Consider the following 27792-nt stretch of genomic DNA (forward strand, 5'->3'; position numbering starts at 1 on the left):
TTCTTATACATTTAAAGCGACAGCATGTGCAGAGGCCTTTGCATTATCAGTAATTGCAATCAATGAGTGACTTTCCTGAGTTCAGTCATTACCTAAATGTGCATAATTACTATTAGAAACGAAATTACGTTCATTTTTGTAACTAAAATAACTTTTTTTCTATAGAAAACATGAAATTACAAAATGTCGTGTTAAACACGAATTTGTGACAAAATGCAAAATTACGAAACCTAAATTTCGCTTACGGAATTCCAAATTACGGTTTGTATGGCAATTCCAAAATTACGAATTTGTGTCTTAGCAGTAAAATTCGTGTCCGTAATTAAGGAAACATGAAATTACGAAAATTTCGGCTCAACAGTATGGCTCTCTCAGCCAAAAAGGTTCCTGACCCCTGGTCTAGCCCAAGCATCACTGGGAGAGTGAGATTACATACTAATACATCACAACATAGTTGTAAAAAGGTTTTCTGGTGCTAAAACCAGAATTATTAACATACAATTGTATATCCTGGAAAATGTATTTCATTCTACTACATGTAATTTTGGTTACTTACTGCAGTAATATGATGGGCAGCAAATGCCATCCTCAGTTGCTGGGACAGAGTCGAATCCAATAGGACATTCTTTGTTTTTGCTCTGACAGAGGCTAATGTTACAGTCTGTGGATGAGCAGAAAGAATGTCATTATCAATGCTGCAGGGAAGAAGTTATAAATTGTCTAGTAATGTTGTATCCCACCTAGTTCCCTCCAGAATCTACCATACTAACCCACAGGCCTCCCCATTTTAACGTTGCGCCTGCGTGCAAAACAGATTGGCATCACAATGCAAGGCACTGCAATTGTCTGTAATATGATTGCAATCCCATTTAATATAATGAATGGAATAACACTGAGCAGGGCCGGCACTACCATAGAGGGAAAGGGGGCAATCGCCCCAGGGCCCCAGAGCCTGTAGGGGTTCCCCCATCTTATCGGTTTCTCCCGGGGCCTCTGAAGAGTCCCCCCTTGACCCTATCCCGTCTAACTTACTTCGTCCTCACTAGTTTTGGCCCCAGTCCTTATATCCCTGTTTAACCTCTCCCTATCAACAGGCACCTTCCCCTCAGACTTCAAGCAGGCCATTGGACTCACTGTGATCTGTATTTTGGCCTGCCCACTCAACCAAAACAGCTCTCACCAGAGTGGTCATTGACCTTGCCTTAGCTTAGGTGGAAGGCAAATACTCCATTCTCGACCTTCTTGACCTTTCAACAGCATTTGACACAGTGGACCACCCTCTATTGCAACAAAAGGGCAGCAGAGGTGCGCACACACGCCTAACGACAAAGGGCGCTGAACCCAGAAGCACGTCGGGTCCTCCACCACGTGGGGTAGACAGAGCGGAGGTCAGTGGGACTCGGCAGCAGGAGTGTAACGATTATTCATTACACTCCGCCACCATTGCAAGAGAGCCAGCGCAGGAGCGAAGCAAGGTAAGTAACGAGAAATCATTACACCACAGTTGAGGCCTACTATATTTAGAACATTGACCCTGCTGTTCTAATGAAACAAATGTGATTTGTTTACTTGGGACCATACCTAGGAACATTCAGACAGGGCAGAACCTGATAAGTTGGGGAGGGAATTAAGAGGAAGGGGTATAGTCAAGCAAGCAAGGTCATGGCCACTTATTGGTTCATGGCACTGCAGTTTTCTAATGCTGCTTTACAATGTTCCTGCTATCATAATCCCCCTTCCCACAATTCCTAGTTTCTTCTAATTTTAGTGCCCTTCCTTACATTACAGTGTACTTGTTATGGGCTCTGCCTCTGATACAGGAGACCAGGGTTCGAATCTTGGCTCTTCCTGTTCAGTAAGCCAGCACTTATTCAGTAGGAGACCTTGGGCAAGACTCCCTAACACTGCTACCACTACAGTATAGAGCATATCCTAGTGGCTGCAGCTCTGGCACTTTGAGTCCGCCAGGAGAAAAGCACAATACAAATGTTATTTGCCTTTTCTTGTCTTCTTCCCTCGAGCATAGTGGCCCTGTTATCAGTGGCGTAGCTAAGGAGCTATGGGCCCCGATGCAAGTTTTACATCCCCCTCCCCAAGCACTCTATGCATAACAATTGATACGGCGCACCAAAACCTGCCATTGACAACCACAGTGTCAGAGGTGCAAGAAGGAGATGGGGGACAGTTTGTTAATGATTACCGCTATTCAACGCATCTATAGAAGTGATTATTATCAGCACAGACCAATACAGAGCCAATGCGGCCGCTACCTCTGCACCCCCTATTGCTACACCACTGTCTGTTATATTTCTCTGCTCTTTATTGTAATTTCCACTGTACATTGTAATGTTTCCGTCTCTATAGTGTCATCCGCATTTTAGTGTCACAATTATGTCCATAACCCCACAAGAGCCCTAATCAATATGTAACACCCCCCCCCCCCCCCCCATCCTTCATTATAGTGCCATAATTCATGCCCTCTTCATTACAAAATTCACCATTCATGCCGTCTTCACCTTAATGCCCCATGATGTGCTCTCTTCATTATAGTGTCCACCATTAGCATGTCCTTTATTTTAGTGCCCTAAGTATGCATACACACATACAATAACTGTCATCCATTGGGATTGTTGCTTCAATATAGTGTCCCCATTTATTTTGTTCTTTATTATGAAGCCACCTATGATTATAATGTTCCTATTAGTGACTTTATCATTATAATTCCTCCATTTAGAACTCTTCTTTATAAGGAAGCATTGTATTATATTTAATGATTACATCTCTCTGAGAGTATGTGCTGTCCTTAGGTTACAATGTCATTTTGCTCTCCAATCTGATCCAGTCACTGTGTCATGTGACACAACAGTCATATGATAAGCTGGTCAAAGTCAAGTACAAGACAGCAATATAAGTGTAGAACTAAGCCCAACAGCATCAGAGAGTTACCTTTACATACACGTTCGCACCACTGCTCCCCATCAACTATGCATTGGGGGAAATTGGGGGATTAAGCATTGAGGGATCTCATTCAGAGAGGAAGGAATCTGGCTGAAAAGCTGGAGTTCCCAGCCGAAAGCAGGGCTGTTCCCTTGAATACTTACGGCACTCAGTTTGCAAGCAGCATGGCTTCCCTGGGATTGGCGAAGTCACAGGCCTGAATCCCTCTTTTTCACAGCTGATAGAGGGGATAATAGGACATGGATCCTCCTTGCACTGTACAGTCAGGGAATTTGGTTCACAGACACAGGTCTTGCAGTTGCTGGTCCATTTCTCTGCAGGCTGTGGATATATGAATCAAAATCAGTTTAATGATATTGCTGGAACGTTTAGCATTCAAGGCAGATGCAATCAAGGACACATTAGTAAAGTGTCTCATTATATGTCAACCACACCCTTCACAAGTGAAATTTACAATGATCTGGATTGTATGTTTTTGAATCTGGCTCTTGTAACTCATCACCTTCAGACACAGCTGTATATGAATTCACTAGAACATGGGTCCCCAAACTTTTTTGGTCAAGGGCCGGGTCAACATACATCAGACTGCTGAGGGGCCGAAACATACATAAAATGATGTTGAAAAGGAGAACTCCCAGCAGCAGCCATTCTGTCATGCAGCGCCCGGGGAACATCTTTGTGCACCAGACAGTGAAGCATGCCCAGGTGACAAATCATCATCCAGTTGAATAGCAGTGTCACCTGATGCAGAATTGGATTGGAAGCCAGAAAATGACTGCTCCCTGGCTTCTAAAGTATGTGTGGGCTGCCGATATCTAAAGGTGTAGTGGGCAACCTCTATAAGCTATACATTTGGTGGCCAGTAAAAAAGCCTTGGGGGGCCACTTTTGGCCCACGGGCCGTAGTTTGAAGACCACTGCACTAGAACATTATTTCAAAGGAATTATGCTGACAAAGGCTGGCAGTTAAAAATGAGGCGGGGCTTTGGATGACAGAGCAATTACTTTCCCTTTTGCAAGATCATGTGAGGAAAGGGGAACTGTTTCAGACTCACTGGAATTAAACAAGCAACTGGGGGTCACAGAGGATGATCTAAGAATGGGAGTGACAGAGATTTTTGTTTTTTAATTAGCAGAAATGACATTTTTCACACAACTGTTTGCTTAATGTTTTAACACTTTTGTTCCATCAGACACAGCTTAAATAATCGTACTGCCCTGAAAATGGCTTCAAATGTATAAATTGGTTCAAAGCTGTGGACAAAGGGTTGAATAAGGACAAAAAAAATGATATTGGTATGAGGTTGATGATATTTAATGCCATGACTCTTTCTCAGTCTAGACAAATATTACATCCACTCCGCTTGTAGCTAAAACTTGTGAACTTGAAATTTAAGATGCCTCTGTGACAGTCTGAGTCCCAATTGTGTGAGGATTAAGTAAACAAGGGGTCTTATCTAATAGTCAAAAATCAGCTAACATCCTCTCTAGGCACCATTTAGATCAGGGGTGTCAAACTCAAATACAAAGTGGGCCGAAATTGTACACTGGGACCTAGTCGTGGGCAGGGGCGTAACAATAGGGGCTGCAGCCACTGCACCTGTGGGGGGGCCCACTCAGGGCCATTTTTATTGCTTTCAACCCTACCAACAAGACTCAGACCAGACTCAGACAGTCCACAGTGTGTATTGCAACAATGGCTAGCTGTCCTGGTACTCAAGACTTCAAAGCAATGCAAACATCCTCCAAGCACATCTGATTATTCATGACAAATGGTTGGGTAATTATCTAATTAACCGTTTCCTTGCTGAAGGCTGGCAAAATAATTCCTACTTCCCACAATGTCTAGGTGTCGGTGGGCTATTGAACTTAGATGGTCTATTCAAATGAGATTTACAGCCCTTCACAGAAAGATGCAAATTTACCATTTCCAGGGGACAATTATTTCAAAGCCAGCAGCCATGCTGTCTCTAACAGACATACAAATATGCGATCGTACACAGCAGACAGAATATGCACAACATGGATTCCACAAGATACAAAAATAGTTGCTATATCATTACAGGTTGCACTGCCAAAAGCTTACTCTTATTCTTTTAAGTTAGCCAATAAATGGTATTATCCTGATTAAAAACCTCTTGCTCACACTAAAATAAACAATATTTCACATTTTCCATGTAAAAATTAGAGATGAGCGTAATGACCTAATTACGATTTTGCGAAATTTCGCGTAATTAGTGTAATTACGATTATGGCCGTAAGTACATAATCGTAATGAAGAAGGATTTCGCGAAATTTCGCGTAAGCGTCATTTTCGCGTAATTTTCGCATTACAGTCGTATCATGCCGTAATTTTGCATTAAACGCTACCGTAATTTCGCGTTAAACCGTAACGCTCCGTATAATATAAAAAAGCTGCCGACTTTAAGGGTTAATAGCAAAGACCCCTTAAATGCTAAGAGCCTCAAATTTGGAGAATATATTAAGGAGATCAGGAGGAATAAGAGGAAAATTTTTTTTTTCAAAAAGACCTTATAGTTTTTGAGAAAATCGATGTTAAAGTTTCAAAGGAAAAATGTAAACATTTAAAAACCTGCCGACTTTAACGGTTAATAGCAAAGCCTGCTTAAAGTTTAGGAACACCAAATTCCCAGGGTATATTAAGGGGATCAGTGGGAATAAGAGGAAAAAATTTTTTTTCAAAAAGACCTTATAGTTTTTGAGAAAATCGATTTTTAAGTTTCAAGGGCGAAAATGTCTTTTAAATGCGGAAAATGTCAGGTTTTTTTGCACAGGTAACAATAGTGTATTATTTTCATAGATTCCCCCAAGTGGGAAGAGTTTTACTTACTTCGTTCTGAGTGTGGGAAATATAAAAAAAAAACGACGTGGGTCCCCCCTCCCAGACCTCTTTAACCCCTTGTCCCCCATGCAGGCTGGGATAGCCAGAATGCGGAGCACCGGCCGCGTGGGGCTCCGCACCCTGACTATACCAGCCCGCATGGTCCATGGATTGGGGGGTCTCGGAAGGGGAGGGGCAGCCAAGCTTTCCCCTCCCCCTCCGAGCCCTTGTCCAATCCAAGGACAAGGGGCTCTTCTCCACCTCCGATGGGCGGTGGAGGTGGAGGCCGCGATTTCCTGGGTGGGGGGTTCATGGTGGAATCTGGGAGTCCCCTTTAAAAAGGGGTCCCCCAGATGCCCACCCCCCTCCCAGGAGAAATGAGTATAGAGGTACTTGTAGTACCCCTTACCCATTTCCTTTAAGAGTTAAAAGTAAATAAACACACAAACACATAGAAAAAGTATTTTAATTGAACAAAAAACATAACCGCGAAAAAAGTCCTTTAATATTCTTAATTAACCATTAATACTTACCTGTCCCTTTAAATAAATGATCCCACGCAATATCCTCGGAAATGTTCTATCAGTTACAATGTAACAAAGTTATTATGTAACAACTTTGTTACATTGTAACTACGCCGCACCCGACGCCACTCGCCGCTCAGCCGCCGCATACGCGTCCGTGCAGGACGCTAAGTCCCCGCAGCTCCCGCTGTCCACCCCGCCCACATCTGTCACCCACATGTCACCCACATGTGGGTGACATGTGGGTGACATGTGGGAGAGGCGGGGAGGGCAGCGGAGCCGGCGGGGACTTAGCGTCCTGCACGGACCCGACAGAGCTCTGAGCTATATAGCTCAGAGCTCTGAGAAGCATCTTTGTATTTGGGCTCCAAGGAGCCCCATTGGTCCTTAGCAGACCAATGGGGTTCCTTCAAATCAGAAGGAACCCCATTGGTCTGCTAAGGACCAATGGGGCTCCTTGGAGCCCAAATACAAAGATGCTTTCGAGAGCTCTGAGCTATAGCTCAGAGCTCTGTCGGGTCCTGCAGCGCAGACGCGGCGGCGGCGGCGAGTGACGTCGGGTGCGGCGTAGTTACAATGTAACAAAGTTGTTATATTGTAATAACTTTGTTACATTGTAACTGATAGAACATTTCCGAGGATATTGCGTGGGATCATTTATTTAAAGGGACAGGTAAGTATTAATGGTTAATTAAGAATATTAAAGGACTTTTTTCGTGGTTATGTTTTTTGTTCAATTAAAATACTTTTTCTATGTGTTTGTGTGTTTATTTACTTTTAACTCTTAAAGGAAATGGGTAAGGGGTACTACAAGTACCTCTATACTCATTTCTCCTGGGAGGGGGGTGGGCATCTGGGGGACCCCTTTTTAAAGAGGACTCCCAGATTCCACCATGAACCCCCCACCCAGGAAATCGCGGCCTCCACCTCCACCGCCCATCGGAGGTGGAGAAGAGCCCCTTGTCCTTGGATTGGACAAGGGCTCGGAGGGGGAGGGGAAAGCTTGGCTGCCGCTCCCCTTCCGAGACCCCCCAATCCATGGACCATGCGGGCTGGTATAGTCAGGGTGCGGAGCCCCACGCGGCCGGTGCTCCGCATTCTGGCTATCCCAGCCTGCATGGGGGACAAGGGGTTAAAGAGGTCTGGGAGGGGGGACCCCACGTCATTTTTTTTTTTATATTTCCCACACTCAGAATGAAGTAAGTAAAACTCTTCCCACTTGGGGGAATCTATGAAAATAATACACTATTGTTACCTGTGCAAAAAAAACTGACATTTTCCGCATTTAAAAGACATTTTTGCCCTTGAAACTTAAAAATCGATTTTCTCAAAAAGTATAAGGTGTTTTTGAAAAAAAATGTTTTCCTCTTATTCCCACTGATCCCCTTAATATACCCTAGGAATTTGGTGTTCCTAAACTTTAAGCAGGCTTTGCTATTAACCGTTAAAGTCGGCGGGTTTTTAAATGTATACATTTTTACTTTGAAACTTTAACATCGATTTTCTCAAAAACTATAAGGTCTTTTTGAAAAAAAAATTTTTCCTCTTATTCCTCCTGAATCCTGATCTCCTTAATATATTCTCCAAATTTGAGGCTCTTAGCATTTAAGGGGGCTTTGCTATTAACCCTTAAAGTCGGCGGCTTTTTTATATTATACGGAGCGTTACGGTTTTTAACGCGAAATTACGGTAGCGTTTAATGCGAAATTACGGCATGAACGAAACGCGAAATTTCGCGTTGAAAATTACGCTTACGGTATTTTCAATTGTGATTTTAATGGCAATTTCGCTACGCTAATTTCGCATCGTAATCGCAAATTTCGCATGCGTAATTATAGTAATGCGAAATTACGAAAATTTCAGCTCAACTCTAGTAAAAATAAAGATTTTTCAGTTCTCAAATTGTGGCTTTCGCATTAATTTAAAGAGACTCTGGAGTCAAATTTTTCCCATTTTTTTAATTTAATCTTGTTAGGCATTATATCCTAAGTAGAATTGTCGCAACCCCACCGCAAAAACGAGTGTTTTTTAATAGAGTAAAGGCCCAGCAAAGTTCCTGAGCTCGCAGGGCATTACTTCCTTGAAGAGGCAGAGCTTTGAGCTGTAGATCTGCCTCCTCCGCTGTCAATCTCTGCCGATTGCTGCCTCCTCCCGCCCCTCTCAGTCTTCTTTCATTGAGAGGGGCGGGGAGGAGGCGGAGATCGGTGGAGATTGATTGCGGAGAGGCAGAGCTACAGCGCAAAGTTCTGCCTCTCCAGGGCAGTACAATCTGCGACCTGTAAAGTCGTGGAACTTTGCAGGTGTTTTTTTCTATTAAAAAACACTAGTTTTGCGGCCGGATTGTGGCGATTCCACTTAGGATATAATGCTTGCTTAACAAGATTAAATTAAAAAAACTGAAAAAAATGTGACGTCAGAGTCTCTTCAACCAGCAAAAAAAACAAACAAGAATGAACTTTTATGTGATAGCAATATAGCATTATCGGACATATAACAATGTTATTTTTTATTATTACTGTATACTGTTACCCCATTTGTCACAATCAAATAAGGCATTTTGCTTTGAAAAATATTTGCCTGTATTCCCTTAGTCAGTTTTTCTTTGGAAATACTCAATGCTGTGGAAACAGGGTTTGCGTCATTAGCTTTCTTTTTTTCTGAAAGAACCAGTTGTAAAAAAAAACAGCAGCACTTCTGCAGCCATTCTACCCTCTGTAATGGCAGGGCTCGTCTGTGGGCAGAAAATATTTACTGAGATTTACAACTGCAGCTCGGGGATTTTCCCCGAACCTCCAATCATGGATGGTACTTAAAGAGACTCCGTAACAAAAATTGCATCCTGTTTTTTATCATCCTACAAGTTCCAAAAGCTATTCTAATGTGTGTTACTGCAGCACTTTCTACTATCACAGTCTCTGTAATAAATCAATGTATCTTTCCCCTGTCAGACTTGTCGGCCTGTGTCTGGAAGGCTGCCAAGTTCTTCAGTGTTGTGGTTCTGCTATGAACTCCCCCTTCCAGGCCCCTCTATGCACACTGCCTGTGTATTATTTAGATTAGGGCAGCTTCTCTCTTATCTTTTACAAGCTGGATAAATCGTCCTCTGAGCTGGCTGGGCTTTCACATACTGAAGAATTACAGACAAGGGCAAAGCTGTTTGCAGGAAGAAACGAGCAGCCTGAAATTTCAGGCCATGAGAACAGAGGGAAAGAAACACACAAATGATCTCTTGAAATTCAAAAGGAAGGCTGTATACAGCCTGCTTATGTATGGATGTATTTTCTATGTGTGGACATACTGTACATCAACCTACTTCCTGTTTTGGTGGCCATTTTGTTTGTTTATAAACAAACTTTGTAAAACTGTTTTTAACCACTTTTAATGCGGCGAGGAACGGCGAAATTGTGTCAGAGGGTAATAGGAGATGTCCCCTAACGCACTGGTATGTTTACTTTTGTGCGATTTTAACAATACAGATTCTCTTTAACCCCTGTGTAAAGGGTGTCCATTAACGATACGATTGATCGCATCAATTCGTTTTTTGGATCGATTCCATTACTCTGATCCAATTGGATAACAGCTATCCTTCCATTAGTAGGCTCGAACGATCGTTTCTGATCAAATGATTGTCATAAGACAAGATGGACAAGAGAACCCTAAGGGCCTATTTCCACTAGCATGTTGCATTCCGCATAAGTTTTCCTGTATGCGGATTTCCGCATTTTTCCAGCAGTTGTTAACATTGAAATCCCTAGGTCATGCTACAGTATATACCTGAAAATAAAAATATGAGACTCTTTTCTTTGCTGCTAATGTTTCACTAATTATCCGTACTGCACATACACTTAATTATATCATTTTTATTTTTTTTTTGCTTCAGTGTCACTTTGAATGTTGCTAAAATCTATAGTCCTCTATAATTTTTTCATGAAAAGACTTATCTGCCAGTCTTCAGTTATCAAATGGATGGATTTACAGAATTAAGTTTTCAAATTTATATGAGGACCTGAGCAGTTTCTCTGCAAAGCTGGAATTCCCCAAATCACTGGAGTGTATGTTATTGCCCTAACTGTTACCTTTATTTACACTAGCTGCATAGCTCCCAACTGTCCCTCTTTTGGAGGGACAGTCCCTCTTTGGGAACCCTGTCCCTCTGTCCCTCTTTCCTCCTCATGTGTCCCTTTCTCAAGATGTTGTCCTTCTTTCTATATAAATATACATATTTCTCTACTAAAAAAAATGTGTTTGATTGACTCTAAACTTTATTCCCATCCTTTAATTGATATATTACTAATTTTAAAATGTTAATATGAAGGAGATTAACCATGATAGAAAGGACCAGTATGGTTTGAATAAAAAATAACATATTTTTCTTATGAAATGTTTATGGTATGTGTGACTAGGGGTGTGACGGGGTGTGATCAGGGGCGTGGCTTAAGTGCCCCTCTTTCTCATCTCAAAAAAGTTGGGATGTATGTAGCTGTGTATTGTGGAAAGCAGGTTAGTAAAACTTTCATTGTGCTCTGAAAATTACTCATTGTTTCAACTCTAGCAACAGTCATTACTGATTTTCTTCAAGCTGCACTGATCACAGTTCTTCAAACACCAACATATCTTGCTCTAAGGCAGTGTAATGCATCATCACAAGATCTATAAATAACTAAAGCTAACTCACCCTTTTGGGCATTCCATCAGGTCCAACACAACCTGTGGAAAAAGAGTGAAGATTATGTTTCAGTTTCAAAATTATATTTCTGAGTAAAAAAAAAAAAAAAACAAGTGAAACAAAAAAAAGAAAACAACAACACATGAGTGGCTAAATAGAAGAATGGGTGACCGTAGGAACTAATTTTACTTTTAAGGTTAACATCCTTCACCATTTTTTACTTGCGAAAAGAAAACAGTTGTCAGCGATGCTGCTGCTTTTATTCCCTTACCACAGCTCTGGACACAGGTGTCAGAGAAATGATTGAATAGAGTAGTTCCTGCTGGGCAGAAGCAGCCTTCAATGTTACCACTACTGGCAATATCTGTGTTTCTGCAAGCAACAAATACAAAAAAAGATCAATAGGAATGAAAGACAATAATGTATAATATTATTTTACAAAGAAAGAAAATAAAGATTTCTTACTTGCTGTCGCAAGTTTCAACATGCACTGGTCCAGAAGGATCATACACCTTTCCCGGAGGACAAGTAAATTCTACATTATGTAAAAAGAGAAAACAATAGTACTATAAACATTTCTTACTATCAAACAGTCCCTTCTTTATTCCACCATCCTTGGGTGAAATGCCCAGTTTTGTTTTTTGCATAAGATTTTGAGAACATTAAAAAGAGATTCAGTGAAACAAAAAGTTTCCCAAAATCATGACATATTAAAATCAGCTGGGTGTATGAAAATTACTTATTAAGTGTTGCTAAACATGGCCTTAAACCTTCCCCTCACCACCACCACCTTTGGTACTTTATGGATACCCATCATTACATCTGACTTTTCAGAGCATGAAAACGTTTTCTACAAAATGAAATTTCAAGGTTTCCAAAGTCATAATATGTTAAAGTCAGTGGAGGAAATGAAAACTACTTATTAAGCTATAAATAACCTTACCGCAATGGCCTTTAGTTTCCCTTCGCCAGTCAACACTGATTCCATTGGCATTGCAGAAGGAGGCATAGATCTTTAAGCTTGAGCACTGCATCGAATCATTACCAATGCGGGATGCATCAAACAGACAACCTTCATAGTAATACTTGGGAGGTATGACTTTGTGGCACTCAGCAAAGACACTTCATGAAAAGAAATCAAGAGAGAATACATTTGCAATGCATACACTGTGTAAACGATGGGGAACAGGCAGAGATAGTTCCTGTCTTCCTGTATTATCTTCTATGCAGATAGTAAGCTTGAAGGGCAGGGCTCCCTCCCAGAAACGTATTAATCTTTTATACACACCCACTAATTACAAGCAAACACATCACAGGTGAAGGTAGTTACCTTTAGTTTTAAAAAAGTTTTACGGACAGGTAGTGAAATTTTACAAACATTGTAAACGTACAATCACAAATAGAACAAAAGAATAACACAATCAACAAACAGTGATCACAGGATTCAGAGGAGACATGTTTTCATACACAATGTTCACATTAAATTTGCATGTTGAGCATGGTCAGGTTTGGGACGTCATTACAGAGCACAAAAGCAATGCCTAGAGGGTTACAAACAGTGGTCAAAGACCCTGGTTGTCTGAAAATCTAAGCCAGGGCTGTCAGGTCTTCGTGAAGATATCCATGGTATTGTTTGCTATGGTAATCAGCCTTTCTAAAATAAGGATATTAGAAATTATAATTTTGGTCAACTCAGCCAAGAGTCGTTTGCCATTGTCTAGAAATATGGAGCGTGACAGCACTGTCTATATGTCGTGTCAGCCTTTGTTGGGGGTATTTCCCGAATCAACTGATTTCGGCGCGCGGCTCTGAGAGCCAAGTGCCGAAACTGGGCACCGTCATAGCAGCAATGCTATGATGCGCACCCCGCGTAGCGGTTACATCTCCCTCCGAGTTGCGACAACTCGGAGGGGGAATAGTATTTAACGCCGCCTCGAAGTTTAGCGGCAGCAGGGAGAGCCGTCATTCGGCTCTCCTCGCGCCAAACTGAGCAACGCCGATATGACATGCACCCGGTATTTCCACCCCCTCGGTTTATCACCAAGTAAGAACATTAACGGGTTAGGCAATACAGTCTTTTCAAGAACCGTACCTAGAGAGCTGCAATCGCCAACTAGTATCTCAGAGCAATTGAAGAATAGTTACCTTTAATAGCCATTAAAACCAGTTAGTGTCAAGTTGCTTCCAAAAATTTATTTCAATCGCCGTCTCATGCACAATATAAATTTTATTATTTGCCTTGGCTACATGACTGAATAGGTCACAAACACATTAAAAACATACATATTAAAACCACTACCTGGCCAGGAGCACTCACTTATCTTAGTTATAAGGGACCAGACCCGTAATTCAGTGCAGCGCAATCGCCCAGCCTTAGCCTACGCAGAAAACGCTGCACCATAAGGGTCAACTAGGTCCTCACCCACCACCATTACACCAGGCACACAGTGCGTTCGATACCCGCGCGTTGTTATGTTCCTCCTAGCGCTTGCCCGCAGATGAAAGTCCTCACAGTAACTTGGAGATGAATGGCAGCTGACGTATGACTTATCTGCCCCGCATGGTACACAGCAACTAGCTATATTATATTCAGACTTGGTAACGTCACTATTGTGGCTTAGAGTACTTGCGTGTCTTTATGGCTACTCTGTTTTGCAGACCTGCAGTGCACTGGGTCATTTTTGTTCATACGGCTTTCCGGAAAGGCATTTCCTATCCGCACCTCTGTGGTTCAAATACTTGGGACTCTGGAGCAGTGTTTCAAAGCGGAAGGGGATCCCACATCGCGGAGTATCGCTCAGCGTGCCGGCGTTTACACGTGGTGGGCCAGCGCGAGCACTCCGGTGGTAGCCACGCCTACCGACGCATTTCGCCCCGCCCACGGGGCTTTCTCAAGGTAGCGAATTAGTGTCAAGTTGTTTACATGTTATCTAACCAAATCATCAGGGTACGCAAACTTTTGATCAGGGTCAAATGGGTGGTTTATGTAGTGATTATGATTTTAAAAAGAGTAAACACAGTCATTTACTCCTTGGCCACAAGCAGCCCAGTTATCTGGCTCAGTCATGCCAGTCGGATCTGGAGGGTGCGCGCATGTGCAGAAGAGCCGACTGGCACGATTGAGTAGGATTACTGGGGCTAATTGTGGCTGAAGTGAGGCATTCGGGACAACGGAGAGGGATGCATCAGTGCTCATGGGGCTGGAGGAAGCCCCGGGTGAGTATAAAATCTTTTACTGAGCCCATCTTTACTTTAAGAAATTGTACATTCTGCCATGCTATGTAAACTTGTGAGCACAACTTTAACAGACAAGACACAGGATGCTCATCCCTTTCATTTGCCAATAGCTTAATCACTACTAATCACAATTAAATGATCTATATCTTTTTTTTTCACCACCAATTGGGCTTTTTTGGGTTAATATTTGTTTTCAGTAATTAGTTTATTTTGTATGCATTTTAAAGGGAAAAACAAGTAAAACATGAAAAAAAGACACTATTTCTCCAATTTCATCCCCTATAGTTTTAATATAAATACTGCTACTGTGCAGAAAACCCACACATTTTTTCTGCCTATTTGTTCTGGTTATCACAAGATCTTATTTATTTATGTCTCTAGGTAATGAGAGGTACCGTATTTTTCGGACCATAAGACGCACTTTTTCTCCCCCAAATGTAGGGGGAAAAACTCAGTGCGTCTTATGGTCCGAATTGTACGTTTTGGTGTCGCCCCCCTCCACACTGAGAATGTTTGCAGTTTTGCCGCTAAGCCTCCTGCAGCCCCGGCAGTGTAAACTGTGTGAAAAAAGGTGGCAGCAGAGAGATACCAAACTGCAGGGGGAGGTGGGTTGGCCTCCCATACTTTGATCTACTTGCACTTGTCCCGCTCTCACGCTAAGCCTCCATGCCCCCGGCAGCTAAGTGGTTCCCCCGCTAAGTTTTATGTGATGCCGACACCTAAGCAGCTCCCCGCTAAGTTTTATGTGACGGCGACACCTAAGCAGCTCCCCGCTAAGTTTTATGTGACCCCGACACCTAAATTGTTCTCCGCCAAGTCTCCCGGCACCCGCAACAACTGAGCGTCCACCCCCACTAAGTTTACCGTCACCCCCGGCAGCTCTCGGAGGAAACTCTTATCTGATCCGGCTGTTCCTTGGTCTTCAGTCCGCTCCTGCTTGCATTCTCTCAAGCGCTGGCAATCCCGGCTGCACGCATTCCCGCTGGCATCCTCTCTCTGTGTGACCCATCATGTGACCCATCTTGTGACCTATCATGTGGTCAGGTTGAGAGAGGACGCCACCCGGGATGCAAGGAGTTGGTGGTCACGCTGGGAGCAGTTTAGGTGTCCGGGTCACATAAAACTTAGTGGGGAGCAGCTTAGGTGTCCGGGTCATGGGAGGCTTAGTGGGGGAGCCACTTAGTTTCCGGGGTCATGGAGACTTAGCAGGAGAGTGGGACAAGTGTCAGAAGTAGATCAAAGTATGGGAGGCCACCCCACCCTGCAGTTCGGGATCTCTCTACCACCACCAGGGGCCCCCTTTTTTCACGCAGATCACACTGCTGGTGCGTCTTATGGTCAGGAGCATCTTATGGTGCAAAAAATGCCGTATATGGAGGCTGCCTTATTTATTTCCTCTTTAACAATACTAGTTTCCTGGCAGCCCTGCTGGTTTATTTGGCTGCAGTAGTGTCTGAGTCACACCAGAAACAAGCATGCAGATAATCTTCTCAGATTTGACAACAATGTCAGAAACACCTGATATGCTTGTTCAGGATCTATAGCTTAAAGTATTAGAGGCAGGGGATCAGTAGGATAGACAGGCAACTGGTATTGTTTAAAAGGAAATAAATATGGTAGCCTCCATATTCCTCTCATTACAGTAGTCCTTTAAAGGTAGCAATACATCTAGCGATGATGGGCAGATTCGACCAAGAGACAAATCTCTCTCTAAGATTTGTGCATATGTGATGTCACGCAAAGGCCCCCGTTACTCAGCAACCATGTGGGGCACGTATATGGAGCAAGGAGTGTGCCCAGGGCCAGTGGGTGACAAGCAGAGGCTGTGGACAGGTAATGTATAGCTTGCACTGGGCACAGGGGGGGCATCGCTGGGGATTTCGTTGCTTGTCCTAATATCGCCGTTACTGCCGTGCACCGATCAACCAAGTCAGCCCTACATCTTGCAGCATGTTCGATCGACTAACCATTACTGCTGTGCACCTGATCAAGCAAGTCGGCCCTACATCTTGCAGCATGTCCGATCGACTAACCATTACTGCTGTGCACCTGATCAAGCAAGTCGGCCCTACATCTTGCAGCTTGTCCGATCGACTAATGCAGGCTGAAATTGGTTGTATTGTTGGTTAAGCATGAACTTGGCAAAACCAATTTTCATCCGATTATGATTATATTAACCTCCTTGCCGGTCTAATTAACGCCGGCAAGGAGGCAGCGCAGAACTTTTTTTAAATTTTTTTTTTTAATCATGTAGCGAGCCCAGGGCTCGCAACATGATAGCCGCTGAACGGCGGCATCCGCCCACCCACTCCGATCGCCTTCGGCGATCAGAGTAAGCAGGAAATCCCGTTCAGAACGGGATTTCCTGCAGGGCTTCCCCGGTCGCCATGGCGATGGGGCGGGATGACGTCACAGGGAATCCCGATCCGCCCCTCAGCGCTGCCTGGCACTGATTGGCCAGGCTGCGCAGGGGTCTGGGGCGGGGGGGGGGGGCGGCTCGGTGCGGCGGGTAGCGGCAAATCAGCGGGTAGCGGCGGCGATCGCGTACTACACACGGCTAGCAAAGTGCTAGCTGCGTGTAGGAAAAAAAATTATGCAAATCGGCCCAACGGGGCCTGAGAAATCCTCCTGCGCAGGTTACCCCGAGCTGAGCTCGGGATAACCGGCAAGGAGGTTAATCAAATTGGATGGTCGATCGGTCACCAAGTCACCTGATGTATGGCCACCTTAAGTCATATTCTTCTGAACAATATTAAAAATGTTTTTAATAACTCTCTGTGCTACTATAGGGAAGATTCACATACTTCATGTTTTGTTGTGGAAACTACACCCAAAATCCTGAAATTCCACCATTCATCACCATTTATAAAACAGTACTGTATATAGTCTAGTATAAGTCTAGAAATTTTTGTCTGACTCACTAAAGCAAAGTATAGGGGTCGACTTATTCATGAGCCATGGGCAACACTGAGCAATGTGTGTACTATTAGGGGCATTCCCATTTGCAACAATTGACACTTTCTTGATAAAGGGAATGCCAAGAAAGCACAGGTCTGAAAGTCTTGGTCAACAATTAACATGGAAAGGGGTGGGGGGGAATACTGGGCTGCAGGAAGGGGAGTGAATTATTGCTGCACTTGGGGGCCTGGAGGGTTATTGGCTGAACTTAAGGGACAGGAGGGGTTATGGGCTGCAATACTGTATTCAGTGCAGTCATTAACTCCTCCTGGGCCCCAAGTGCAGGTGTTAATTCTTCCTAATCCCCAAGTGCAGCCATTAACTTTGCTGGGTAGACTTATACTTGAGTCAATAACAATTTCCAACTTCAGAGGGTCAAATATTGGGGTCAACTTATGCACAAGGTCGACTTGTATTTGAGCATATTACGGTACCTACTGCAATAAATTTAGCAACCATGAATTACTGGTACAAGTAGTTAGAGGTCTGGCTCAAGTAATACTAGACTTTAGGGGAACATTGATAACATTATTATTTTAAACACAAAAAGCATATAACATAAGTTATAACAATAATATTTATGACAACAGCAAATATACTTTTATTGTGCTCAATTCTGTTTTTGTTTGGACTTGGACTTTAAATGTGAAATTAAAAAGTCTTAAAATGAAGAAGAGTTACTTACTTGCTCAAGATGACACCACACACAGATTGATTTGATGGTGGACCTGGTGGTGGACCTGCTCGTGGAGTTGTAGTTGTTGTTTCCATACTGCAGCCTGGACTTTTGACTTTCCATGTAGAAGCCATAGATGAGCATTCTTTCACAATTCTTCCACCTGGCATTCGGCAGTCGTCTGTTCTGTCATTGGAACAAGTACCTTAGTTGGAAAACACACAAGAGGCATTTTACTTCCCAAATGACAAAAAAACATTAAAAAAGAAAGCACAAAAGACCACCAAAGGCACGTCAGCTACTTACCACACTGTCCTTCTGTGTTGTTTGCAAATTTACTAAATGGCAGCTTAATTGCAAACATCATTCCACTAAATGAAATAAAAGCTTCTATTTCTGGAATGTCAACAATCATGGTTATGCCGGTACTAGTGATTCTAATGCCATTCTGGGTAAAACCAGGAGTGATCCAGGCATTGTTGAACTTAATCTAAATTAAAAAGGAAAGTACATATTCATCTCTATAGCTTCACCACAGAAAATATAAAACAAAGGGGTTAGTTACTATTTCAACAGAAAAGTGAATTAATATACAGTAACAAGCACTAACATAATGTTACAAAGAAATAAAACCTTCCCATGAGTTGCTTGCACATTTTCGCCAAGTCATTTTTACATAGAAAATGGCATTTTCGAATTCACCATTTTTCTTCTCCGAAAATACATTGTATTTCACAAAAGTGTGAAAAATCAAATATTTTTGCCCAAAAACAGAATTTTTTTTTATTTTAGCGCATACATTTGCAAAAAATTAGGAAAATTACAACATGATTTTTGATGGCATTTTCACTCAAAAGTCAAATTTAACATTATTTTTACAAAAAATAAAATTACTGCAAAAAAAGGATATCATCAATTTTCCCAAGCCAACATACAGTGGCTTGCAAAATTATTCCCCCCTTGAAGTTTTCCACATTTTGTCACATTACTGCCACAAACATGAATCAATTTTATTGGAATTCCACGTGAAAGACCAATACAAAGTGGTGTACATGTGAGAAGTGGAACGGAAATCATACATGATTCCAAACATTTTTTACAAATCAATAACTGCAAAGTGGGGTGTGTTTAATTAATCAGCCCCCTGAGTCAATACTTTGTAGAACCATTTTTTGCTGCAATTACAGCTGCCAGTCTTTTAGGGTAGGTCTCTACCAGCTTTGCACATCTAGAGACTGAAATCCTTGCCCATTCTTCTTTGCAAAACAGCTCCAGCTCAGTCAGATTAGATAGACAGAGTTGGTGAACAGCAGTTTTCAGATCTTGCCACAGATTCTCGATTGGATTTAGATCTGGACTTTGACTGGGCCATTCTAACACATGGATATGTTTTGTTTTAAACCATTCCATTGTTGCCCTGGCTTTCTGTTTAGGGTCATTGTCCTGCTGTAAGGTGAACCTCCGCCCCAGTCTCAAGTCTTTTGCAGACTCCAAGAAGTTTTCTTCCAAGATTGCCCCGTATTTGGCTCCATCCATCTTCCCATCAACTCTGACCAGCTTCCCTGTCCCTGCTGAAGAGAAGCACCCTCATAGCATGATGCTGCCACCACCATATTTGACAGTGGGGAATAGTGTGTTCAGAGTGATGTGCAGTGTTAGTTTACTGCCTCACATAGCGTTTTGCATTTTGGCCAAAAAGTTGCATTTTGGTCTCATCTGACCAGAGCACCTTCTTCCACATGTTTACTGTGTCCCCCACATGGCTTGTGGCAAACTGCAAACGGGACTTCTTATGCTTTTCTGTTAACAGTGGCTTTCTTCTTACTCTTCCATAAAGGCCAACTTTGTGCAGTGCACGACTAATAGTTATCCTATGAACAGATTCCCCCACCTGAGTTGTAGATCTCTGCTGCTTGTCCAGAGTCACCATGGGCCTCTTGACTGCATTTCTGATAAGCGCTCTCCTTGTTCGGCCTGTGATTTTATGTGGAGGGCCTTGTCTTGGTAGGTTTACAGTTGTGCCATACTCCTTCCATTTCTGAATGATCGCTTGAACAGTGCTCCGTGGGATTTTGAAGGCTTTGGTAATCTTTTTGTAGCCTAAGCTTGCTTTAAATGTCCCAATAACTTTATCCCTGGCCAGTCTGGTGTGTTCTTTGGACTTCATGGTGTTGTTGCTCCCAAGATTCTCTTAGACAACCTCTGAGGCCATCACAGAGCAGCTGTATTTGTGCTGACATTAGATTATACACAGGTGCACTCTATTTAGTCATTAGCACTCATCAGGCAATGTCTATGGGCAACTGACTACACTCAGACCAAAGGGGGCTGAATAATTACGCACACCCCACTTTGCAGTTATTGATTTGTAAAACAATTTGGAATCTTGTATGATTTTCGTTCTACTTCTCACGTGTACACCACTTTGTATTGGTCTTTCACGTGGAATTCCAATAAAATTGATTCATGTTTGTGGCAGTAATGTGACAAAATGTGGAAAACTTCAAGGGGGCCGAATACTTTTGCAAGCCACTGTATGGAATAACACTACCCACCCAGTACATTAGTACAGGTGGTACCCTACTTACACACAGGTTTATGGGAGATCGTTTGTAAGTTTAATTTGTTTGTAAGTTGATCCCTGTGTTAGACATGGTGAAACATCTGCTTTCTGAGAATTCTGGACTAAGAAATATAGCATAAACCATGTTTTTTTTTGCTTTAGTTTGGGTTGTTTTCAATGTTCTGTGTGTTTTAAACCATGTATAACAGTTTATACAATGTTATAACCTATAGCAACAAAAATATGTAATAAAAAACAGTATTGTATGTGTTTTCACACAAAGACAACTTTGTTTGTATCTCTGAAATGTAACTCTAGTTGTTTGTAATAGTACTCGGATAGTACTTTTTAAAATCCGAATTGATCCGGATCTGGGTACCCAGATAGCCAGATCCGGTTTAGATATCCAAATTCGGCCATTAAGATATCTGCGTGAATGCGGATATCTGGACGCATTATCCGTGGATATCCGGACGAATTATCCGTGGATATCCGACCTATTCGGAAATCTCTATAGAAAAACCGGAAGTGCCCTTTAAATAGCTTTAAAAGACGTTTTTAGGATACATGAAGCATGTAGCATCATTATTTTGCAAAGGGGAGCACTAATTTATGATGAATTCAAAAGGAAAAAACAAGGCTCCAGGAGCAGCTCACCATAGCCATAAAACACCTAACTTTTAATGAGATCCATTTAAAAATGCTGACATGCAATCATTACAGTAATAATTATAATACTTATCAGACACATGCGAAGTATGAGGTGCGGAGGAGAGTGGGGACTTCCTAACCCCCCCCCCCCCCCCAAAAAAAAATGGCTGCCAATTAACATTAGGCCTAGATTCCAGACAGCGGTCGTGCAGCCCACATTGTGTCCAAAGTCCAATCGCACAACTGGGACATGACAGTTTTTAGCCAAGACACCTCCAAAAAATTAAAAAATTATGCAGCAATTGTGTTTTGGGTTACATATAGGTGGTATCAGTGGCCTGTGGCACCCTGGCCTGGCGGTGGGAGCTGCACAGGCAGCAGGAGCAGGGCAATGCAGCAGCAGCAGGTGTAACGTGTGCCAAGAGCATGCCGGACGTGGGTGGCACGTGGCACTTGCCAAGTGTCACATGGCACTTGTCACGTGGCACTTACCACTTGTCACGTGGCACTTGGCAAGTGCCACGTGACAAGTGGCAAGTGCCACGTGACACTTGGCAAGTGCCACGTGCCACGTCCGGCATGCTCCTGGCACACGTTACACCTGCTGCTGCTGCATTGCCCTGCTCCTGCTGCCTGTGCAGCTCCCACCGCCATGCCAAGGTGCCACAGGCCACTGATACTACCTATATGTAACCCAAAACACAATTGTTGCATAATTTTTTGGAGGTGTCTAGGCTAAAAACTGTCATGTCCCAGTTGTGCGATTGGACTTTGGACACAATGTGGGCTGCATGACCGCTGTCTGGAACCTAGGCCTAATGTTAATTGGCAGCCATTTTTTTTTTTGGGGGGGGGGGGATATGAAGTCCCCACTCTTCTCCGCACCTCATATTTCGCATGTGTCTGATAAGTAATATAATTATTACTGTAATGATTGCATGTCAGCATTTTTAAATGGATCTCATTAAAAGTTAAGTGTTTTATGGCTATGGTGAGCTGCTCCTGGAGCCTTGTTTTTTCCCTTTGAATTCATCATCAATTAGTGTTCCCCTTTGCAAAATATTGATGCTACATGCTTCATTTATCCTAAAAATGCCTTTTAACCAGCCGGGCGGTATGGACGAGCTCAGCTCGTCCATCACCGCCGGAGGCTGCCGCTCAGGCCCTGCTGGGCCGATTTTCATCAAATAAAGAGCAGCACACGCAGCCGGCACTTTGCCAGCCGCGTGTGCTGCCTGATCGCCGCCGATCTGCGGCGATCCGCCGCGAGCAGCGGCGAAAGAGGGTCCCCCCAGCCGCCTAAGCCCAGCGTAGCCGGAACAAAAAGTTCCGGCCAGCGCTAAGGGCTGGATCGGAGGCGGCTGATGTCAGGACGTCGGCTGACGTCCATGATGTCACTCCGCTCGTCGCTATGGCGACGATGTAAGCAAAACAAGGAAGGCCGCTCATTGCGGCCTTCCTTGTTTATTCTGGGCGCCGGAGGCGATCGGAAGAACGCCTCCGGAGCGCCCTCTAGTGGGCTTTCATGCAGCCAATTGAAAGTTGGCTGCATGAAATAGTTTTTTTTTTATTTAAAAAAAAAACTCCCGCAGCCGCCCTGGCGATCTTAATAGAACGCCAGGGTGGTTAAAGCTATTTAAAGGGCACTTCCGTTTTTTCTATCCAGATTTCCGAATAGGTCGGATATCCACGGATAATGCGTCCGGATATCCGCGTTCACGCAGATATCTTATATCCAAGTGTCACGTGGCACTTGGCATGTGGCACATGCTAAGTGTCATGTGACACTTGCCAAGTGTCAAGTGGCACTTGGCACGTGTCACGGGGCACTTGGCACGTGTCACGGGGCACTTGCCAAGTGTCACGTGGCACTTGCCAAGTGTCACGTGTCATGTGGCACTTGCCAAGTGTCATGCGACACTTGCCAGTGCCACATGTCACGTGGCACATGCCAAGTGTCATGTGGCACTTGCCAAGTGTCACGTGGCACATGCCAAGTGTCATGTGGCACTTGCCAAGTGTCACGTGGCACTTGTTACTTGTCACATGGCAAGTGCTACGTGACATGTGCCAAGTGCCATGTGACCCTTGGCAAGTGCCACGTGACACTTGGCAAGGGCACATGCCAAGTGCCACGCGACACTTGCAAAGTGCCACGTGCCACTTGGCAAGTGCCACGTGCCAAGTGCCACACGACACTTGGCAAGTGCCACATGACAAGTGCCATGTGACACGTGGCACTGGCAAGTGCCGAGTGACATTCAGACAGAAGAGGAGAAGACACTAGTGCACACTAACACATTAATGCTTTAACAATAGTGTAGTGATAGTGAAGGGGTTAATCACTGAGCTTATCACTGTGTAAAGCCCTAGGCCCAGCACTACTGCAGCTGTGCAGCACACACTAACTGTCACACTATGAGAAATCAATCAAGCTAATTAACGATTACTATAGAGTAGTGAATGGGGTTAATCAATAAACAGCTTTAGGTTTATAACTGTGTACAGGCAGCCCTTGCTAGGCCACCAGCACTGGAGCATGTCTCTCAGGAAGCATTCATCAAGCCAGGACGATCTGTCTCATCATGGCAGCCCTCCTTATTATACAAGGTGTGCTGGCCAGTGTTCCTTTCTGTAATTGGGTGCCAGGGCTTAGGCTGGGAGGCCTCTGATTGGCTCAATGAGGTCAGGTGGGGCCGATCAGGGTTCCCCTCTGTGATTGGTTGCTAGGGCTTCTGATGGGAGCCCTCTGATTGGCTCCAGGATGTCATCACTTTAGTTACAGTATTTCGGATCCGGATATCCGCGGGATAAGTTGGCCAAATATCCGCAGATTGCTATCTGGATTTCTATAGAAATCCGGAATCTTGAATCTTATCCAGATAGCGTAAAAATGGTCAGATATCGGGGTTACCCGGATATCCAGAATCCGGATGAGCATCCCTGAGTAGGAGACTATGTTACATGTAAACAAAAGTAAATCTCTTACCCTGTTTTGCATTCTTCCTTCATATAAAGTGCGTGTCAACACAATCTCATCAGATTTATAATAGATCAATATAGACTGTGGACAGGACAGGCCATCGTGAGCATTACAGAAATAGTTGTCAACAAGGACTCGGAAGTTGTCATACTTTGGAGTGATTTCCTGCACAAGAACATATGTACAGTTGTCCAGGAAGGTATAGTAAACTCCATCAAAGGTTATGTAATGCGGATCACCCCATCCACTGCAGACACCTGTTAAAAAGCAAGATAATTCAGTATTTCCTGTGTTGTTTCCTGATAGAAATAATCTTCTTTTTTCCTTACTCATTACCAAGTTAAACTGGTTCCGGACCTACGCAGTATGAATCTATGCAGGTGGTGCTGCCGCTCTGACTGGATGTAGATTCAACATTCTGTTGAATTGCGCGTCCCCGCTGTTACCGCCAATACCGCCGATCTCGCCACTCTGAACCAGCTGCAATTTGCTTGCTATGCTGTCTATAAGATGGCAGAGCTCTGTAAGGTCAGGAGCTGTTATCATTGGCTCCTGACCACGTGATCACGGAGAGCCAATGACATTAGCTCCCATTGATAGACAACGCCAGGAGCCAATAAAAGCGGCTCCTAACCTGCTGTCAGCATTCTGCCGTCATAGAGACGGCAGAGAAAGGAGCCTGCGGCGATGGGGCAGTGTCATGACCGGCATGATCGGCGGGTATGTGTGGCAGATTCAGCGGGAGGCGGCGTTTAATTGTACTAGCAGTCTCTGGTCCTTAAGGGGGCAAAGACTGCTGGTATGGAAGTGGTTAAGACACACATGATTATAACCAGCCAATCAGAGATTTGCATGCATGGTTGTGAAGAGGCCTCTCTGCACAGCTGTAGGTATACATCAGTGATTATCTACTGGCAGTTATAAACATGATACATCAGCTGCTTGTTTTACCTTATAATAGGATCTCTTCTATAACAGACTGATCATCACTATTAGTAGAATAATGTGTAAAAAAAGCAAAAACAAACAAGCAAACAACTATTTAACCTTTTGGGGACCGACGTAGTTTGAATCTACGTCTACCAAGTAATGCTGCTTCCCTGACTGGACGTTGATTCAACGTCCGCGCTAACGAACCATCTCAATGCGATCGTGCGCACCAGAGAGGGGAGATTAAGCTTTTATATGACAGCTGACATCTCCGCTCAGTATGGCTGCTGATCACGTGATCACTATGATTGCCGGTGGATCATAGTGATCACTTACAGAGCTGCAGCGGTAGGGGGGGGGAGAAGAGGATCCACTCACCTTCCTGCCATTCCCCCGATGATCCGCTCTCCCCTCCGCTCTGGCCGGCATCCATGCTGTATTGACACTAAGTGCCAGGTCCCGTCACCAAACTGCGACCTGTCAGTACGAGCCGGAAAGCCAGCGAGAGTTTACAGCTGCTCATCGCTGGAGCCTGGGAGGGGAGTAAAGGCTGCCAGCAATACAGGGGACACCTGGCCACCCAGGGGGGACCATACCTACATACCCACAGTAGGGATTCGGCTACCTGACCCCACTAAACGCGCCCCCCCTGCATGTAAAATGCCTTGTCATTAGGCCTAGGTTCCAGACAGCGTCGTGCAGCCCACATTGTGTCCAAAGTCCAACCGCACAACTGGGACATGACAGTTTTCAGCCAAGACACCTCCAAAAAATTATGCAGCAATTGTGTTTTCGGTTAAATATAGGTGGTATCAGTGGCCTGTGGCACCCTGGCCTGGTGGTGGTGGAAGCTGCACAGGCAGCAGGAGCAGGGCAATGCAGCAGCAGCAGGTGTAACGTGTGCCAGGAGCATGCTGGACATGGCACGTGGCACTTGCTAAGTGGCACGTGGCACTTGCCACTTTTCAAGTGTCACATGGCACTTGGCACGTGCCACATGGCACTTGGCACATGTCACGTGGCACTTGCCAAGTGTCACGTCACCTCCGCTCTGCCCACTGCCTCTGCCCGTCCAGCGTCTTCAAATACTTTCTCGGATAGCGCAGTCCACTCTTACAGGAGCATCTGGATACGCCCTACGGCTTAGCCAGTAAGTGCTCCACATCCCACACCCAAATCCCCCTTCCCACCCAACACTTGCCTCTTATCCCTATAGGCAGACCCCGTCCTTTTATACAGTTCTTTTATTCCACACTACCGTGGGCCTCTACATGTTATTTTAACAGCCTTGACCTCAGCTCCTACCACCTAGGGCAAATTTTAATACCTTACCACAGGTCTATTTTATGTCCGCCGTACACCTTAGAGGTGTTTTACTAGCACACCATAGCAGGGATGAGCAGAAACTACGCCAGTGCGAATTTACGCATCGTAGTTCGCATCTACGCTTTGTAATTCATAGGCGAAGTTTCAAACCTAAGCTTACGAATTTACGCGTAGCGAAGTACAGCTACGCGTAGCTTACGCCCACTATGCGTAGTTAACATGTGTATTGCGTAGTGAACTACGAATGCGTTACTCGCGTCTAATTTTCCTCATACGATTGTATGCATACAAATTTACGCATTGGAAAGGGGAATGTACGCATAGAAGGGTTCCCAGTATATGCATTTATACAGAAATTAATGCGTACAATTTTCTGCATACGGGCATAAGTATCCGCATACGCTACGCTTCGCACTACGCATAATTGCGTATTTTAACACGTATTCTACGAAATGCAAGTGAATATTTGTTATCGAAGCCGTAGTTTGGCAAAGCGTAATTGCGTAAAACTACGCGTATTTCCAGCGTAGCGAAGTTGGCTGACTACGACCATCGCTGCTCCATAGTTAAGTGAATAACCAGTCAGAATATCCCACATTAATTCATACTACACAGCCACATTAACTATATCTCCCGGTTCAAAAACACAGGAACCATAAGCCAGTAATGTTCTGTGACGTTCATTTTGCCATTATGATGTCAATTGTTTTTATGATTTTAGTATTATAAGATTGTAGATTGTTTGTACTTAGAGCCATTATGGCGTCATTACATTCAGTGCCACTATGGTACTTTGCATAAATTTATTGCAGACCATGTAAAAACAAACAAATAAAATTCCTCATAGCGCAACTTGTTATTTTCAATAATATTCAGCCTGCGCTTATCCAGTGCACTTACGTAGTTCCAATTAATATGGCGCTTATCGGGCTGATGAGCCCAGCGGTAATCACCCCCTCTGGTGGCATCGGCGTCCCATTTCTCCACCATGGCGTTTCCGCTATTGCGCTTCCAAGTCCCGGCCGGCGAACAGTTCCGCAAACTGGTGACGTCAGTCGCACCTGACTCCTCCCTACGAATTTCGTCCTATGGACTCATCAGGGGCTGACATCACAGGTACGGCCGACGTCTTAAATAGCTCCACGTTCCTCCTTGCGGTGGAACGCAATAAGGACGCCTGTAGACATCATTGGAGCGCGGTTCCCTGCCCATCTCTCAACCAACTTTATTCCATAGTACACTGTGTGAGAGATGGGCGGGGAACCGCGCTCCAATGACGTCTACAGGTGCGGTGGAGGAACTGGATGCCGACGCCACCAGAGGGGGTGATCACCGCTGGGCTCATCAGCCCGATAAGCACCATATTTATTGGAACTACGTAAGTGCGCTGGATAAGCGCAGGATAAATATTATTGAAAATAACAAGTTGCGCTATGAGGAATTTTATTTGTTTGTTTTTACATGGTCTGCAATAAATTT

At 44.0% G+C, this 27792-nt stretch overlaps 1 protein-coding gene across 1 annotated transcript in view; it reads right to left on the reverse strand.

Annotated features, from left to right (window-relative positions):
• Window positions 1-548: 548 nt before the first annotated feature.
• LOC137537872 (mucin-2-like) overlaps window positions 549-27792 on the reverse strand; it is a 199267-nt gene continuing 172023 nt past the window's right edge. The window contains exons 33-41 of the mRNA XM_068259819.1: window positions 24064-24314; window positions 18167-18350; window positions 17870-18065; window positions 11933-12111; window positions 11455-11524; window positions 11261-11361; window positions 10999-11030; window positions 3102-3279; window positions 549-661 (exon numbers count right to left, since the gene is read on the reverse strand). Coding sequence (XP_068115920.1) covers window positions 549-661; window positions 3102-3279; window positions 10999-11030; window positions 11261-11361; window positions 11455-11524; window positions 11933-12111; window positions 17870-18065; window positions 18167-18350; window positions 24064-24314 — 1304 coding nt within the window. The remainder of the gene's footprint in view (window positions 662-3101; window positions 3280-10998; window positions 11031-11260; window positions 11362-11454; window positions 11525-11932; window positions 12112-17869; window positions 18066-18166; window positions 18351-24063; window positions 24315-27792) is intronic.

The sequence above is a fragment of the Hyperolius riggenbachi genome, chromosome 11 (assembly GCF_040937935.1).
Source record: "Hyperolius riggenbachi isolate aHypRig1 chromosome 11, aHypRig1.pri, whole genome shotgun sequence".
Lineage (NCBI taxonomy): Eukaryota > Metazoa > Chordata > Amphibia > Anura > Hyperoliidae > Hyperolius > Hyperolius riggenbachi.